Source organism: Temnothorax americanus, unplaced genomic scaffold (genome assembly GCF_048541705.1).
Source record: "Temnothorax americanus isolate GAGA-0224 unplaced genomic scaffold, ASM4854170v1 Scaffold8, whole genome shotgun sequence".
NCBI classification, from domain to species: domain Eukaryota; kingdom Metazoa; phylum Arthropoda; class Insecta; order Hymenoptera; family Formicidae; genus Temnothorax; species Temnothorax americanus.
The window spans coordinates 2029065-2048862 of record NW_027509802.1 but is presented as its reverse complement, the minus strand read 5'-3'; the positions used below and the strand labels follow the sequence as shown (position 1 = coordinate 2048862).

At 40.0% G+C, this 19798-nt stretch overlaps 2 protein-coding genes and 1 long non-coding RNA gene across 6 annotated transcripts in view; 1 reads left to right on the top strand and 2 right to left on the bottom strand.

Annotated features, from left to right (window-relative positions):
• Nucleotides 1-19798, bottom strand: part of LOC143907175 (uncharacterized) — a 568709-nt gene that overhangs the window by 345957 nt on the left and 202954 nt on the right. For all 4 annotated transcript variants that reach the window (XR_013259758.1, XR_013259757.1, XM_077423768.1 and 1 more), the window contains exon 6: nt 10662-10709. Coding sequence is in view for 2 of the 4 variants with exons in the window: in XM_077423768.1 (XP_077279894.1) it covers nt 10662-10709 (48 nt within the window). In the remaining 2 variants the exon portion in view is untranslated. The remainder of the gene's footprint in view (nt 1-10661; nt 10710-19798) is intronic.
• The window catches only part of LOC143907183 (uncharacterized), a 124502-nt gene that overhangs the window by 45419 nt on the left and 59285 nt on the right, over nt 1-19798 (top strand). The gene's annotated exons all lie outside the window — the stretch shown is intronic.
• LOC143907080 (uncharacterized) lies at nt 6235-8525 on the bottom strand. Its single transcript, XM_077423599.1, has 3 exons — nt 8363-8525; nt 7936-8092; nt 6235-7706 (listed from the first exon to the last, which is right to left on the bottom strand). Exons 2-3 carry the CDS (start codon nt 8083-8085, stop codon nt 6825-6827), a joined length of 1032 nt encoding a protein of 343 aa, XP_077279725.1. The 5' UTR covers nt 8086-8092; nt 8363-8525; the 3' UTR covers nt 6235-6824.

The following is a 19798-nucleotide window of genomic DNA, read 5'->3' as shown; positions in this document are numbered from 1 at the left end:
ATATTCCATATGACTGAAAGAAAATTTTTATATGTTTAGGAGCGGTAAGCGCATCTTTTTATATGAAAAATACGTAAATAAGCGATAAGAATCAAATTATTAAAATGGAAAATGTATAATCATTTATCTTCTTAGATTAAAAAATTACATTTTAATAATAAATAATAATATATATAAAATACTTATATTGTTGTAGAATAAATAGGTAAATAAATAATATTTATAATTATAATAAACATATACGTAAATACGTAAACATATACGTAAAAATTAAGCTAAATGTCCGAATACAAAATATATCAATCGGTCCTCTGATTGTAAGACAAATAACTCTCTCCACACCAATTAATTTGAATGTTTTGTGAGATATCGATGGCGAAACCCCGCGGAATCGGCGGCGAGGAGAAAAAGTTCAAACGACTAATGCGGGGCGATGTGGTCGGGCGTGGAGAAGGAAAAAATATCGCAGAAAGAGAGAAAGAGGGGGGGAGAGCGAGCAATTTAATTAGTATAATAACAAAGCAGTCGAGAGGCTATCGGTATCGGGGACGCGATACTTTTCCATCGAACGGTCATACAGGGAGAGGGAGGAGGTATCCAAGTTGTCTCTCCCCTTCTGTTCCTCGCCATCCTTCTCTTTCACTTTAACGGCATCTCTCGCCAGCTTCGATGTTTTTGAATTAGCGTGGCAATGATTTTTCATGGCGAGACAAAGCGTTCCTCGGCCGTCGGTCCACACTTTAATCAATATACGCGTTTCTGGTGCGCGCACCGCGAGAGCTTCCCCTATTGTGCCCCCTCGGCTTTGGTCTCGATAAAAATTAATATTAGGACCCGTGTTTCTTCGCACAGAAAATATGCCGCGCACCCTTCGTGTAATAGGAGGCATTGTTTCTATATTGGCTCTCACATATCAGTCTCGGATCAACCGGTCTGCAATATCGTCGCCCATTGACGAGGAATGATTCGATTCAATTCTTTGATGTTGATTTAGTTAATTGTTTACGTGCGAAAAAGTCGCGTAATTTGTGCTGTTTTTTAGCTCATGTATACAAGTTGCGGAATACATCTGCGTATAAACGTATCGCAAGTGACAGAAATATTTCACTGTGATTTCATTTATCGTAAAAATAATTACGTTGTAAAAGTAAATAGTTTGCAACATTGATTACAGAAAAAGAATTAACCGACAAATATATGTAAATAATCGTTAAAAAAGGAGGCAAGTTAATTAGAAGAGATAGAAAATAATCGCTTAGAAGAAAACTCATTACCCATAAACATTATCACGTTTATATTTGGTAGAGACCAAAATGATTCTCATGAAAAGACGAGGGATTATCGCGGAGACATTCATTCGATAAAGCAGACATTGCCTCACCGATACGTCGTTTATTCTTGTCGCTCGTGAAAAGCGCAATCGCGATTTCGATTAATCTCCGAACCGGTTGTAAGGGCCGACACGAGATTGTCTTCCCTTGTAAGGGGGAGGCGGTAAGGGACTCGATATTCCGGCCTCGTCGCTCAGGTTTCCCGGCGCGGAATTATTTCCGAGGGGTAGCGGCGAGAATTAAGGCTTCTTGCGGCATAAAAAATCTGTGTAATCAATTATCGAACCTTTTACCCCATATTTCACGGCCAATGAGTCGCCACCCCCGGCCGGCGCCTTTAAGCAGGCGAGAGACTTACCGACCCTCTCCCTCGGCACTTTTTAGCTGCGATCCTTGGTCCTTCCTTCTCGCGGCCTCACCCTTATCTTCCTTCCGCTCCTCCGTTTCGGCTCTTCGGCAAGGAGAGGAATAGCCGAGTCTTTGTTTGAGATATCAAATATTTATTTTCTTAAATAACGCAAGAAGCCCGGTAGGGCGGATCGCCAGCGTTTTTTGCCTTAATAAATTATCAGCGATTATTGGCCGCGTTTGCCTAAGCGAGGCGATTTCTTTCTTTTTCTCCACGAGAGATTTTGTACCCCCATGGTGATGTTTTCCGGTTAAGTCAGCTGGAATCAATCTAACTGTCTGATTGTGAGACAAATACGTTGGAAATTCTGTATCGATGAATGATACAATTTAACAATTCGCAAAAAAAAATAGAAAGAATTTTAGTCGATAGTTATAATAGGTATGTGTTAGGCTGGAACATAATACGAAGGTACAGGTAATAGGAATAGGGAATAGCAACAGAATATCGATTTTCAACCAATCGGAAGCCGTGTATCAATGCATTCTGTTCTTATTCCCTGTTCCTATTGTCTGTACCTTTGTATTGTGTTCCCGGCTTTAGACATATCATGGTTGAAACAAAATACACTAGATACTTTTGAAAAAAAAAGGGAAACGTTTCATATACAGAACAAGGTAATTTGAATTCGCTAAAAACGCAAAGAATTAATTTTACGGACGAGTACACTATTTTTTAATTATCATACGGCAACACTCGTGGGAAATTACCGTACGAACGGAATGTAGATATTTTTTAAGCCATTTGGAAAAATTTCCAAATCCATTGGTTAACATCTCGTCCGCTAATTATTCACGAGGCAGCCGTATGTTGCTTGGCCGCTCGAAAAAGCCTCATCGAAGTGCAAAGGGGTACGCGTAAAGGGTAACAGCGAGAATGAGGAAGGATACGCCCTTTGACACAACATTATTTAATATTAATGTAAACGGACAAAACTCAAGCGCGTCACGATATGCCGACGCGAGTAAAATAAACAACAAAGAAATTCGAGCCTAAAGCCCCTTGCACAATGCTAGGCAATAGGCAATAGGAATAGGGAATAGAAATCAGAAATCATGTATAAATGCAGAATAAATAGTGACATAGGCAATAGACACAGAGTTTCCGTCATGTTGGAAATTCTGTGCCTATTGCCTGTTGCCAACCAATCATAGTATTCGAATTTTTTGGGTTGTAATTAACGATTTTTTGGTTATTTCCCGTTCCTATTGCCTGTTGCCTAGCATTGTGCAAGGGGCTTAAAGGTTGTAGTAGAATGGCAGTAAAATATCTAATTTTTTTTTATTAAATTAATATTAAAGAGTAAAACACACTAATTCGTATTATAATATCTATTGAAAGAGAGTGATTAATAATTTTTAGTCGTTATAATATTTTTAAGATGTTCTTTTAAGATCAAGATTTGAGAGCGCAATGTATCTCGATTGAAATACCTGATCAGAATTGACCGACAAAGTCATAAGGATACCGCGGCCTTCTTGTTCGTCAGCGACTTGATCTCCCAGATATTTCGCTTTTCATTCGGCGATGCAAAGTAAGTAGGAAAACAAACTACGTTATGACCCTAACTGAGGAGAGAGTAGCAGCAGCGGCGCGCGTGCATAACACGTGTGCGCACACGCGTGCGGTCTGGGAAAACGAGCGTCGAAGTGCCAGACGAAAACCGTGAAAAACTCAGTGCTGCGTACATAGAACGCCTTGTGTTTCGTTGCGAGCAGATTTTTCGACCCGAGGGGGTTGGAGAAGGGTCGGTCGCGAGAGACGACAACGTATAGACGATGTCGACAACGGCGACGGCGACGGCGACGATAGCGAGGACGATAGAGGGGCTAAAAGGCACTTCTAATGGCATTGTGCGCGTTCAAACAAACACGTGGAATGCTTAGCTGTTTTTAAAATTGCGGAGAAATCTCTACCCTTACGCGTTTTTACCCATTTTCGACTTCTTGTCGTCCCACCTGTCTTCCGGCTAGGCGCACATCGTATGTACAAAATATTTTAACACGTCATTAATGTTAGATCGTGTGATATACGTTATAACAACGATTAATCAAATCGATCGAATGCATCAATTACAGACTTGAAAATTTAATGATATATTTATGATTTTAACATACGAAAACAGATATTTCAAAATGTAATCTCAAATGAATCTAGAAATTCTTTAAAAATACCTATTAAAAGAATGGTTAATAATAGTAAAACAAAAAATTCTACTTTATTAAAATTTTTATGATTAAAAGGCCATCAATAAATACAAAAGTCGCGTCTCGTCTTTTGCGTCGATTTCTGTACACAAAGCATCAGCCATACAGTCTTTTCATTAATGCCTGAATGAATAAATGCCACTGTGCCCCTCCCCTGAATTCTTAATGCAGCAAGCTCGCTGAAAGTACTCCCGGGCCTTCAAAATATCTTTAAGAAGTTTAAAGTCTTCCCTCGATAGCATGTAAATATTGCACGTAAAGCGCGACATCAAAGAGATTCTTCTACGGTATAATGCTTTAAATTTCGGCACAAGGAGAGATTAAACAACAACGCGAGGAGATAAACAATCTTAAAATGTCTATCAAGAAAATGTGTTTGACTTCTATATTTAAGGATTAATCCTCTATTATATATAAGAGATTTTATATCGATTAAAAGCATTTATTGCAATTTTAAGGAAAGAGAAAATATCTAAAATATATCAAAAAAAATTTAATACATACTTTATTTGGAGTTAAAAATAGATAAATAAATAAATATAATAGATAAATAGATAAATATCAAAATTAAAGAAAAAAGCGTAATATATTTACTATATATTTGCTATATATTTGCTATAAATGAAATTATCTTTAAATTTGTTCATACTGTATCTGCAATGATTAAAATTTATGTAATATTTTCGAAAAAGATCGAGCAAATCTACTAAACAGTTTTTCTACTATCTGTATGGTCACTCACACATCACGCAAAATCATTTTGAGTATCTGGGTAACGTTCAAATGTATCACAGTAGAGGGAAGGTAACCGGAGGACGGCGAAAAGAGGACATCGTTCATCTAGCAAGAACCGGGTTCGACGCTCGCCAAAGAGACCGCAGAATCTGTACTAGCCTCTCTGCCAGGACGTTCCTGAAAACTTTGTTACATTTTTGGTTGAGTCCGCATACGCGATACGCGTTGGACGAATAAGTGGATCAAAGGGACACAGGAGAATTCCAGGATGACAGAAGGAAGGAGAGAGAGAGAGAGAGACGCATTGAAAATTGGCGGACTCTCCTATTGCTCTATCTTTGAGTGCTTCGTCGAGCTTTCTTTCAATGTCGCAAGCGAAAAAACCTTTTCAAAGTTCTTCAGGATGCCAGGAACAAAGAGAATACGAAACGAGTGTAACTAGCAGCGTACAGAGTGAAAAGTAGATCAGAATTGGTGTGTATATAGAGGAGAATTTAAGTTAAATATATAGATAACTAATTGCTTGATGTTTAAATAAAGAAAAATGGAGAAAATTGTATTTTAAAAAACTGTGTAATGTTTATAGACAAAAAATTCACGTCATCTTTCTTACTGTGTTTTAATAAATTTTCTTTCTCTATCCAGAATCCAAACGTTTCATACTTAAAGAAAATGAATTTCGTATCAAATATGTAAAAAACGTACGCTATCATTTATCAGCAAAGAATTTCAATTTATTATCTCGTTCAAATCCAAATTTTAAATATTATTAGGTGCTAAAACTTTTCTCTGTCGCTGCAAAGAATTTATTAAGTATTCTAAAAAAAAGAAATAATTAAAATTTCGTAAAAGGACGGCCAGAGTTTGTGATAATAGAGCATCAAAGTCATGCACTGTGCATGAAAATGCGACGATGACACGCATGTATATTTCTTACGGAAAAACGAATTGTATACTTCGTCTAGTAAGAGAGAGAAGAAAAAACAGAAAATGAGAGAGAAAGATGGATCGAGAGAGAGAACAAGAATGAACAGACAGAGAGAAAGAGAGAGAACGGGAGTCCCCAACGTGAGTCGTTCGCGCTAAAACCACGTTTAAAACAAAGGGTGCCGCCGGCGAATTAAAAACGATATTTTAACGCTCGACTTAATTGCATTAAATTGCAAGTGAGAAAGAGAGTTAACAGCGAAGAGAGCTATGAAGAAAAAATGTATGAACGTGCAAAGCCAAAAGGGACGAAAAGAGTGGCGAGAGTTTCTGAAGAAAGTGAGCCTTCTAATTCTCATGATTGGATATAAGCTGAATGCGATTATACGCGAGACTTCGCGAGACACATCGTGTTCAGCTTATTTCCCAGTAGGTGCTCTATATTCTGAGCATATGAGAAAAACAGGAATAGTATTTTTAAATTGTCAATTAAATTAAGGTGAAATATTACAAAAATGATAACTTTTCTTTCGGTATATATAAGTTCGAATATATTTTTATGTAGAAAAAGATTTAATATTCTTGTCATAATTATAACATACAAAAAAGTTGACATGAATAAGATTATTGAACATTAGTGGTAACAGTAACGTTATGTAATATAGTTAAGTAACTAATTGTAAGTTGTGGATAATGATTTCAAGAAATATTAGATACCATGATAATGATAATACAACATAAATAACAAATTAAATCAGTACATTAGTATATGTATAATACTTATACATATTAATCATAATACAATTTTGAAAATTATCCATTTAACTTCACAGATAATTTTTCGCGATAGATCAAGAAAATTACAAATATCTATATATAAATCTATAAATCTGGAAATCTATAAATTATGCAATAAAGAATTATCACTTAATAAGTTTACAATAATTATACAAAAGCTCGTGTTGCAAACTAATGTTTAACAAGACTGTCTTTTTAATACGTCGTACTTTACTCGGTAACACTGGCCTTAAAAATTCTTACTTTGATTACCAGAAAGTATAAGAAACTGAAATCAGACCAGACATGTATGTATCTATATATGTATTTATATACATACATGTGTAACCACATATGTATAAGTATACATATATATATATATATATATATATATATATATATATATATATTTGTTTAACAGATATCGGAAAGTAAATTCTAAGTTTTACGAGTTACATCATCAGTTGTGCAAACTAAACTCTCACCCAAAGTTGAATCATGAGTTTCACAAACTTTATTCTCGGTGGAAACCAAATTCTGAGTTTTGCAGATTAGATTCTCAGTAGTGGAAACTGAACTCTCAGTCTTATAAACAAATATATTCGCCGAAGCGTTCGATGGCTCGCGATGCATTTTTTGGTGATTTTCTAGTGTGAGAATACTCTTGAAATACTTGCCGCATTTCAGGCAGTAAAGATTACATTTCTCATGGCTCTTGCGGTGCTTGTTGAGCAGATCCTTGCGCGTGAACTTCTTGTTGCATATCGTGCAGCAGAACTTGTCGGGGTTCACGTGCAGGACGTTGTGCCTCGTCAGGTTGTCCAGCCTCGTATACTTTTTGGTACAAATGTCACAGGTGAACTTGATCCTGTCGGAGTGACATCTCTGATGGTACTTGAGATACCTCTTCTCGGCGAATGTCTTTTTGCAGGCGCAGCAGACGATCTGATTGCTTTCGTTCTTTTTCACATCCATATGACTTGTCAATTCCTCACACGTCGCGAATTCCTCCTTGCAATAGAGACAGACGAATTTCGTCGGCTGTTTGTTCCTCTGTATATTCTTCAGAAAGTTTGGATCGGTCATGATCTTGTAGAGGAAGGAATCTTTCAATTTGTCCTCTGGCTCGTCGGAGGTACTTGTCGCGATGTCGTCAACACGATTGGAAGTACCTTTTGTTGATAGATCCATGACCTCGTTATTGTTGTCGTCGTTAATCAACGACGGTGATGTGCTGGTGGATGAAGATAAAGTCATCTCTTTGTCCGGACTAGTAAACGTCATAAGTGGAATAAGAATCTTCGATGGTGATGAATATGCCTGTTAAATAAGATTCGTCTTAATATCGGAAAAATTGAGAAATTAAATATTGTTCAAAAATACGTTTACAAATTTTACACATAGAAAATTTCTTAAGTAATCTAATCGCGCAGCTACACTTTTCTGATAATTATTGAAAAATTCTATAATAATTTTAAATAAAAATTAATTCTATAATGTATAATAAAATAGAAAAAAAAATATATATATATATCACATAATTAACTACCTGGCATGAATCTTGATCATCCATTGTCTCTATAGAATCATGATCTTTTCCAATATCCGCATCACTCTCTTCTGAAGAGCTTCTTGATGCAGTCGCAATCTTAATACTGTTTTGGAGCATTCTGTGTCTTGGAACTGTTTTAATTCTCATATTTATACTGTAAAAATGGCAAATAATTATAAGATTAATTTTATATTGAATATTCATTTTCAATAAATTAGAGAATATTAAATTTCAATTCATATAAAATTATAAAATACACAGAATTGATATTAATCTAACATTTTATTTTAATGAAAAGTAAATATTTATATTAACAGTATCTAATAAATTTACATACACTTAATAAAAAATGAAAAAAATTCGATAGACTTTTATTTTAAACCTGAAAAAATGTAATGGTTTTATAAGATAAACTTATACTTACATCCAGAATAAGTAAAGATGCCCAGGGTTCAGAACACAGCTTCTCGTTATTACGATTAAAAGTGCTTTAATACTTTTGACACATTATTTCACTGAATCGTATAATCTTCGCAACACGATACATTCTATACGAAATACCGATCGCGACTGACAAGATTTATGGCTAACTCCGAATTGGTTGTCGCTCGATTGACCTCGGTACGACTTTGATGAGCGACACGACAACAAAAGCCCTAGCGGAGTCGCGGAAATGAGAATTCGAGTTTGCAAACATAGGTATAGTTTCGTATTCGCAGAAATGGATTATTACGGAGGCTACGTTCTTCAGTATTGTAAATTCTTTTGTATACGGACATAGGTATTTATGATCAAGCACGTATAATATTTTAGAATCTCGGTGATATGTCTTTGACATTAATAATTGTGTTTTATCAACAATATTTAATGTGCATAGAAATCTTGCTAATACAAGACTATAAAATACTTATTGCGACAACAAACTTATTAACTTTTAATTAAAATAAAATACCTTAATTATTCTATATAAATTTCTTTTACGACATTTGCACTCTCAACATATACAGATAAAGTAAGATTAAATAATTATCCTGCATAAAATATAATAGAATAATATTAAATATTATGATGTGTTAATTACTCAATATAGTTAAAACAAGAGCTGGAAGTGCAGGTGCCAGGATTTATGTATCGATTCCCCATTTATAACTGCAGGGTTGACCACCTCAGCTACATGGTCGGGAAAATGAATATTTTTCCTCTCAGATATATTTTTATAACCCATTTTATTCGCTTTACAGACAGAGAAAATTGCCGCCGCGCCGAACAGAGTAAATCGACACGATGCTAAAAAAGATGTCGCGACGTCGGAATAAAAAAGAGAGCGCGTGGGTAAAAAAGAAAATGCAAAGGGGTCAAGCATATAATTGGGGGAAAAAAATATTCTCGCTGTTTGGTACGATATCCCCGTAGCGATCCTTGCACGGTCCCGGTCGTTAATACGACATAAGGAGGAGCCAGGGTTAAGCGAGGGTGAAGCGAGGATTTTTAATTGTAGTTCGCCCGATATAACCCCGCCCGACCCGTCGGTATTGTCATACCGGGACGGCGCTTTTCTTTATTTCCCCAGTGGCTGGATGAGGTTATACATTTTTTTTAAACTACAGCAATGCCTCCGTCTTCTTATTAGCAAAGCTAATTGGAAATACAAATGGTTATTCACGGTAAGAAGGAGAAGGTTGTGCCGAAGAGTGACTGCGCGGTCGTGGCCGGGAGTTTGCGGATAGAAAGAGAGAGAGAGAGAGAGAGAGAGAGAGAGAGAGAGAGAGAGAGAGAGAGAGAGAGAGAGAGAGAGAGAGAGAGATTGAGGAGAAGAAGGAGGCGATGGTATACTTCTGCGTATTAAGGTTGTATTTGCTCCGGATAATTAGGACTTTTTCCCGGCCAATTCGGATGAATAATTGATTTTGCTGTTCCTTGCGCCGCGCTGTCCGGACGCGCCTGTCGCTCTTGGACCTATTCGAATGACAATCACCCGGAGAAGAATACGGATCTTTGCGATGAAATATTCAATATCTCCACGCAATATTATGCGTCGAGGAGAAAAAATGCAGGGTGATAAAAACGTTTTCAAATACCGTGAGATAGGCAGTAAAAGGTTGAACATTTGACTTCTTTAGATTGATAAAAGTCATTCAGCTAATGTATTAATAAATGTTTTCATAATTTTCAAGTAAATTTCTTTATTTTAACAGACTTTTATATTTAGAACTTACTTATGGAAAGCTTGAGAACTTGCAAAAAATGATAATCTCCTGACGTTATTTTTTCATTTCAAAAACCGACTCTGAAGAATTTACAAACGGACAGCTTATTAAAACGAAAACATCTTGCATTGAAAATTATTTATCGCAGACGTAGGATTGAATTTACATAATTTTTTTCCTACAAATAATATCCTCGTAACTTTTGACGAATCGTGATAAGAAGAGGGTGATCGACCGTCTATGAGCGACGAAATCCGATAACGAGTATTCCTCCACCCCTCTTCAGTTTAACGGAAAGTTTCCCGCAATTTTGTTCGCAACGTGAAAGCAACGTCGAACCTCTCGCGAGACATTTTGACATCCAGTACATCACGCCCATTTCCTTCATCTAGTTATATTACGTATACAATATCTGTGTATCGAAGCTGGTTGATCCTGGCAAGTTCCCTTCCTCGACGCCGGGTCATACATCATACTACCTTCTTTATTAAACTCATATTTTTCAAAAAGTCTCACCTTCGCTATCTGGAGCGCCTCCTCTCGCTCGCAACTCGGAAATCAGCCCTGGAAGAACGAAAAATTCATTTGGCACTCAAGGATAAGATGGATATGAAAATTCTTACGCTAAAGATGATTTACGTTCGCGCCACACGGATATCACTCAACTAGCTTTTTATCATAAATGACATATCCGCCGTAGATAATAGATAAATGCCTTTATTCGATTACTATTCATGCTGATGCTTTGATTAATACAAATTAATCAAAGTTTAGGTCGCAAAACTTGTAAAGTCAACATGGTTCCGTTCAATCTTCGCATCGACTAGCGCTGACAAATTTTTGACGAAATAAATTTTTTATGGTGGAGCGAGAGGAGTACATATATGTACGGAGATTGACGAAAGAATGGCGGAGATCCTTTAACGAGTCACGCTTCCAGAGGATATATCGTGCGACGAGTTCGTTGTCTCTTCGTAACGCCGGAAAGTTAGGCCACTTTCCTTCGACGCGCGGAGGAGAGATTGGCCGTTTGGCGAGCATAAAGAAGAAAGCCACCCCCTTTAGTTTGCCTTTCCAGCGCACCCTTCGCCACCTCGCCGTCGCTCGCCCTTCACGGCCCAAAACCGCGAACGGTTATAAAGCATTCTTCCAGTTTATTAGACGGAGACTCGCGAGCCTCTCTTTATATTAAGCATGTGCATTATTAATGCGCCGGTATAACCGTAAAATGCTGATGAAAAAAAGTTGCCGAGCCCTGCGGGTGTTTCTTCTGCGGCAAAAGGCGAAAGAAGGAACGAGTTTCTTCGAGATTGTTACCGCAGCTTGACTGACTGACTCTCTTCGACTCGTTGGATATTACGTTGCGCGAAATTCGAGCATGTAGATGAATTGATTTTTTTTATCGAAAAAAACGTGCAATGCAATTTGCAATCGTAAACAATTTTAATAATAACTAATCACATTACGAATAAAAGCTCTGATAATGTTAGATAAACGTAAAGAGAGAGAGAGAGAGAGAGAGAGAGAGAGAGAGAGAGAGAGAGAGAGCGTGCTCTGTTAAGATGCAAATAAAAACTGTGCCCAATATAGTATGTTCAACTTTGGTAAGCAATCGGAGATGGCATCGCGTTCGGTGACGATCGGCTGGTATGTTTTTTGCTTCCAGAGTTAGAGTTGTCTCACGCGATAAGACAATCTGGCGCAGTGCAGGAGTTACACGTACCAGGGATTTCCATGGAAATCGATGACACCCTCGACAACGTAACTTCGGACGGGAATCGCCGAATAGGATGCCCGTAACTTATCCAGATAAGGGGTTGTAAAACGATGCTGTAGCTATCTGCCAATACGGTCTGCTCCCCCTGCTCGCGAGAGGGAGGGCCTGCATCCAGGTTGCGGGCAGATATAGGGAGCAATTTCCCAGAAATTGATGCCATTTGAATATCGCCTGCGACACGACACGCGCGTTTCAAGGCGGTGCCGTTCGTAAAGGCGTTTACACGATTGTCGGAGATCTCTATCCGTCCGTGTGCGCGCTTCCTCGACAAATACTGCCGAGACACATCGGTATTATATGTTTCGTGGATCGTATTTCCATTGCGGACTGCGCCCGCGGTACTTCGTGAGGAGATGGAGCGACTAACGTAAACTGGCGTCTGTTTCTCGACATTTGTTTCCTCGCCGATTGCAAGACAACTCGAGGGGATAAGATTAAAGTAGCCAAGTCGTTCTATCGGCGTCAACTATTTCTCTCGATTTCATAAATTATTTAATTAATCAAACCTTAATACGTAATTAAGTTTTATGATTACAAATTAAATATTTTGTATTTATAGAGAAACGTTTTTACATATTTACAGATTCGCGAAATATCATAAGAACAAATATCAATAACAATCGATTCTGTAAATCTCTCGTAAATCACTATTTCGCTTGAATGATAATTGCAAGTTTCGAGGAACGTATTATCAGATAATTATTCGCCAAAATACTTCTGATTGACTTTAATCAGAGCGCACTTTTACCCCACGCGTGTGATTATACTCGGTGACTTCCGGATACGTGCTGGGGTTACGTCACGTTGGTGTTACCAAAGTCTTGTTTATCAAGTACGTTGCTACAGTCGAAGTATATAGATACACAGACACACACCCTCGTCGGTACCCGTCAATGGTGCTTCTTAGCTTATGCATAAAGCCCCTTTCGCCCATCACCCTCACGCCCCGCCGGTCCCGGTCTATTCGCATCCACCTCCCGCAACCTCCTCATCTTTCACGATTTCATCCCCGCCGTTTCATCGAGGCTTCAACCCCTTCTTCGACCGTTACCTAGCAGATCGGGGGTGTCTTGCTCGCTCGCTCGCGAGTATTTCCGCAGGATGTATCGCAAAATCTATAGCGGTCTGAGGGGCGGAACGAAGGGGTAGAAAATAGGAGGAGGAATGGGCGACGGTGGCGGAGGCCAGGGTGGTTTTCGAGAAGGGTGAGCCCCGTCACATTTCACTACAGACTAATAACTTCTGAATATTCATTTCGTGTTTCTCCTTGCCTGCTTGCGAACCCGTAAGCAAGGCTAATGCGACGCTCACAACGGAATCCGTGTTATTCCTGAAAATATGCCGAGAACGATAATCAAATTCGAGTGATCGCGATCACTTTACTAATCACAAAGTATGAAAATCGTGATAACGTAAGTCAGAAAGTGTGTGATTTAATTAGTCAATTTTCCGGACCACTCAAGGAAACAATCGGCTCCGTGTGAGACGAGTTTAAGGAGTATGTACTCTTCTTCGTCGAAGCGAGAAAAACAGAGTAGCTTGGAAGTGAGGGAAAAGCGAGAGACGGTCGTCATGGCAACTATGAATTAAGCAATCAATGAATTATTATTGACATTGATGTCTTCGCCCTACGCCTCCTCCCTCTCTCTTTGCTCCTCGCGATACTTCAAGACTCATAAAGCAGGTTGCCCTGCGCGTTCCTGATTAATACACCGGTAGTATATCTCACTGGATTTCAGGATAAAGAGATGGAAGGTCTGAAGCGAAAACGAAACGAAGCGGGTGTAGCTCGCCCGTGGATGGAAAATGATCCGTGGCGGATTTCCCATGTAAACATAATTTTTCTGCTCTTTATATTCAATACAGGCGGCGTAAATGAATGGCTGTACATTTCTTCGTGGTTTGCACGCGATTAATAACCAACTGAAAGCTTTGCATTTAAAAATTTTATTGATCCTCACGCTTAATAGATTCTTGTTGCTTTTAACGTATTATAATTGCAATTTTAAACTCTTTTTACCTTCTGTCTTGAAATTCTATCGTTTTCCAAGTATATATTAGCAAGCAATTAAAAAAGTCGAAGAGCTATCGCTTTAAAATATTAATAAAAACAGAATAATAACAAGAGATTTTCCCGTGGGCTTCAATCGTTGTTCAATTTTTCTCTCTCTCTTTTTCTTTCTTTATGTCGTTAAGGGAGTTCTAAAGCCGTCTGTAATACCGGCTTTCTTTCTTAGCACTAATCTTTTAATTGGCTTTATAGAAATGCAAAATTCTTGTCTAGAATTAAAGTACGCGTCAAAATCTAGGTCATGGTGGTCGACGTTATATCGAAAACAAGAAAAAATTAATATTTTTGTTAATTTTCGGTATACGTGACGACAATATTTGCTTTGTACAAAAATTCCACAATAATTATCCACAAAATTAGACCGGCATGACCTAGGGACAACATTTAAGAACAATATCGTGCAATTAGATCTAAGATTGAAAGCCTAGAAAAGAAGATTAGTTTAAATAAACTTTTATATGTGCAAAAGCACATTCAGGTTGACATTGCGTGTAGCGAGAGATGGCGCAGCAATCGAAACAAGGACAGATGCCTCTTGTTAGACAAGAACAGATATAGATATATGACATAGAAAACAGGATTAGAAATGTTGACATTACCGACGTCGAGGAAGTTCAGCCTTCACTTTAGGATCCCCTTAAGGTTTCTGACTTTCGTAATTCGTAATTCGAAACAGTGCTTGCACAGAAAATGCGATAGGACGCTTCGTATCGCGAAGAGAGAGCGGAGGAAGGGTAGTCGAAAGAAAGAGAGAAGGGCGAGAAAGGCGCATGGTGGAATGTTCCGAGCCAATAGAAGAGACTCCGCGCCAACTTCAATTCCACGATCTTCGCGACAAATTAGCACAGACGAATTTCCGGCGTCCCGCATCCCCTTACGTCGCGTCCTCTCACGGAATGTCGCGAATGTCTCGCGTCAAGCGTTTTTCCGTCCTCTTCGATCAAGTTGATTGGCAAACGCGATTATTCTCTAGTTTGTCTCTCAAAAATTAATTGTTATTTATTGTCATTTGATATAGTTAATGAGTGTAGATATCGATATCTCGAAACACAAAAATGTTATCCAATTTCTTTGATCTCTCTTTCGTTTGTAAACACCTTCTCAATGAGCAAACCGTAAAGGATTAGTATGCATATATGGAAAAAAAGTGACGAAGAAAAACACGATGTAAACAGAAGTGATGAAAAACGAGCGCGCGCGCGAGATTTCGCAACGCGAAACTTCGAACAACAGCATGCAGGGCAAATGAACGAGAAGCGGTACGCGTGAAAGGCACTACATCTCCGCCGAGCATCCGGCGTGCCGTTGTAAAAATGACTTTGCGTTGTGAATTAGGATGGAGGGATCGCGCGATGGCTTTTACGCGCTAAGATCGGAAGAGGAACGGGAAAGAGGAGGAGAGAGAGAAAGTGGCTATGAAAAAAGGAAACGGGAGAGGGCGAATTAAAATTTTACAACGACAACTGACAATCGTGAAATCCCATCCCTTACCCCACCTCCCTATCACCCCCCGCGACGGTAGACGGTCCGGCGTTACCGACCCTCCATTGTCTCCGACAAAACAAAACTCCCTACCCTCCCCTATTTTCCCACCCCCGGTTAGGAAACGTGCGATAATAAATATAGAGAAAATGAAAAATTATTAAAAACTTCCTTTTTAACCTTGGTAATCCTCGTCGCCCCTAGAGATGCCGCATTAAAAACTCGCCGCTCCCCCCGCCCCCGCCCTCGGCTCCTTCCCTCCGTCTCCGTTTGCTCTTTCTGCACCCTCGTCTACCCCGGACTCCGTGGTCCTCGGGGTTGGGCGCCCGGACACGCGAATTATTTATACGCAGGAGTCTCTCTGACGACATTACCACAGTGTTAGCATTAAATCATAATGTACGACCCGTTACGAGCCACTGTGATTCGGCCTTGCGCACGCCCTCGTGTCAACGAGTGCTCTTCGCTCGCGCTCGCGTGCCTCTTGTTTTTGCACTTTTAAAGAGCGCAAATAATTATTCCGCGAGAAGGCAAAATGCCCGGTGACGTTCACGCGCGTAACAAACAAACCATCATTTTTTTCAATGAATATATCGGCGAATGGCGACACACCTCATTTTTATTCTTGTAAGAATAACGCTTTAAAAGGACAGATCTACATTTAAAAATCTTATTTTACAATTCGTTGATTGTGTGATTACACGGTAATTAGGTTAATGAAAGTTAAATTTTCCCGGTGCGTTAACAAAATGATTTATATTATCGGAGAGATAACGCGAGTACCTGGATATTACTCGGCTAAGTAGATAGCTTTTTACCTTTACGCTGATCTACGAATAATCACGCGGGATGGCACAAAACAAGGAAACCGCGTCGTATAATAAACCTATATTAATCTCGTAGAGGAAAGAGATAAAGCGATATTATCGAGCGAGTCCGCCGTTCGAACGTCGACTCGCCTCCCCGCGTCGTAACTTTTTCATGAATAATCCCCGAGCTAATTTGAATAAATTATAACCGACGGCGTTTGACGGGGCCCCGAATTCTCGGCGACGCTATTGATAGCCGTGAAAACGGAAGGGGGAGTCCTCCTGCTGTGGACGTGCTAAAGTAGAAGAATCTCTGCGGCTTCGATTAATTCCTTTGTCTCGCGATCCTGTCACGGCCTCGGGGGCCGATTTTAAAGGACCTTTTTTTCGCGGAGTCCATTAAAATATCAATTAAAACGGCCGTGTCCATCTCGCCTTCTCGCGGGACCGAGACCTTTATTTCCCGGCGGTTACATCGAATCGATCTGTACAACCGGACGCGATCAACTTGGCCCTATTGTTAAGTCCCATTGTCTCAAGAGCAACACAAAGGAGAAATCCCAGTCCAGATGGTGAAAATATGTCTTATATTTCATTATTCCGATAAAACAAAATGTGTACGATAATCCTTAATTTTGTGCGGAGTCAAGTGATTGATGTTATCTTTTTATCTGGACTCGATTGGGGCTTTACCTTCGCGAGTTATCGTATATTAAAACCGATTTAATTACCGAAACCGGCGAGACGCGTAACGCGGGCAATTACCGCAGAAGAGCATCGACACGCGGACACCGGATATGTTTCGCAACAATAATGCTGTCAGAGTCAAGCCGCGCGATCGTGAATGCGCGCATTCATCCGGTCCGATAATCCAACTTGAAAGGTACACGTCCGGGGGCTTTTTCTACTTACTACAACGGCGCTCAGAAGCACGTACGTAACGAACAAACGTTTCCGGAATACCTGTTACCTAGGGCGCTGGAAAAAATATGGGAAACCCCATCCTTGGAGAACGAGCGAGGGAGGTAGCGGCGCCGGAGAAGGAGAGGGGGGGATGGTTTACCCCACGTAGAAGGCGCGCACGGATTGGCGTGTGTGTGTGTGCGTGCGTGTGTGTTGTATGTGGGTGTGTACGTGCGTGTGTGCTTGTGCCGGCGCTTACACGAATGCGGGCGCGCACTCGCATGCGAGCGAGCGCAAGGGTTGAATTTTAATTATTTTCTCTTTGGTAGGTATAATATTTCAATGCTCGGCGGAGCCTGGCCGACCGGGCTCGCCTCTCGCCGCCATCTCTGTCAAGTAATGTTATTATAATTATACGCGTGTGCGCTTGGTCGGTCATTTCTTGTGCCCGTCCATCCCCCGACCACCTCCGTCGCTCCACACACGGCGCATCCTCTGTCCGTCTTTCTCCTCTTTCTCGCCGTCTCCGCCTCGCCACCCTCTCGCGAGCGCTCTCTTTTCGCTCGCCTCTCGTAGCCCGCTCTCTCGTTCCCTATGCCCGGGTATTGTGCAATTAAAATGTCGTAATTGTCCGTCGGAATTCATCTTGAAATTCGTGCCTAACCAGTCGGTACACCACATTGACGTCCATTCTCCTCGAGCGCGTACGTTGTACTCGAATAATGTGTACGCAAGGTGATATTTAAAGCAATCTTTTGAATATTTATGCGGAAAGTTTGCTAATTCCTTATACGAGTTTGAAGGAATATATCTGAATTTTATTCGGGAATGGAGCAAATTTATGCGTAATAATTTTGCGAATGTGAGAAATAACATTGTAGAACCATGTTTGCCATGTTCAATGTAAAGCTAATGTTTCATGCTCTATAGTCAGAATTTTTACACGCGAGTGAAATGATTTCCTCCTCCGTTATCTTGCTAAGTAAAAAAGAGAAAAAATAAAGAGGGATTGAGAGAGAAAGAGACACTGAGGTTAACAAATCATTGTTTAGTATATCATATTTATTCATAAAATATCATAAAAATATCAATAAAGAATAAGCTTATTATTTTTATTGATGTAACAGTTTATGATTCACAATAATAATTATGTACGTTAGTTTAAGAGGTATAAACTCTATTATTTATAATGACCATTATAATAATTCTATTCACGAGGATTTGTATTATTCACGAATTCTTTTGCGAAACGCAACTCCGCATAGAATACGATGATATATGCGCAAATACGATAAAAATAACGAATTACGAGCTTCGCGATCGCCAAGCCGTAACTACTGCATGTACACCATTATGTAGGTACATTACGCAAAAGAAAATCTTCATTTAACTTTACTTACATAAGTGCTCAAGAAAGATTCCACCGAAAAAATCCATAAAGAGGCATAAACAAAGATATAACTAATATCGAATACTCTGTGAAAGTAATACAAAATGTAACTTATAGACTATATAACATAAATATCACGCATATATCCACACGTTGCAGTTGCCCCAATGAATATATCGCGGCTGCGGTCGATCCTCGCGAGCGTCGTGGATCGTCGCCGTCGCGTCGTCGGCGGAATAAAGCCGGACGGCGTATGTATGCGATCACCTGAAATTCAGAATTGCAAATTCTTTAATTCACGGGACGCGACGGCGATGGCGACGACGACGACGGCGGCTGCGGCAATGGCGGTCGCAACGGAACGGAGGTCCTCCGCTCTCGGCAGGAAAATACCTTCGCCTGACCTATACAAACATCGCGGGAGACGAGGGATGTGTATTCAAAAATTTACATAGGTACATTCTGATTAAAGTGTCCTAGAAAGCAAATCTAATACAGCAACGCGAGCGCGCCAAGTCCCTCCTGCATCCTCCCCCCTCCGTCGCTTTTTCCATCGTGCAGGGTGAGCCTTTTCGGAGTACGAGAACACGGAATTGTGCGGGATGGATTATTACGTATATATCCTTCGGAAAGTTTCCGCCTGAGAATATCGGGGCCGAATGGGGGGTTGAAAGGACTGGATGTATATCTCGCTCTGCCGTGTCCCAGTATATCATGATAATCGTGGGATTTATTACTCGTTACCGAGGTTTATTATCCCGGTAACGCGCTAGGGTGAACGTGACGAGAACGTAGAAAACAAATAAAATCACCGAGCGAGAAGGAGGACACTCAAAAAAGAATGGACAGCCGCGGGCACAGGGAACGCCGTAATAAATTTCTGCGATTGATAATGATGGAAAAATTCGACCACGGGCGTGGTAAAAAAAAGAGAAATAAAAAGAACGTGGCGACCATACTAATATTAGGAGAGCAATCATATTTCACACACAACGGCGAATAAGTAGGATGCGTCTTGTGCCCGCCAAGTTAGCGACAAAGCGAAAAGCGTACATTCCACGCTCGGCGATTGGATTCGCCAATTAATCACGAGCGGAGCGCCGCGGCGGCACGGATGAAAGAATAACGACGCGGAAACGAAACGAAATTTAAATATTCTCGCGTTGTTCGCGAGGAGGAAGGCCGAGGGGTAGGAAAGGACGACGCGTATCGCGGGCATTC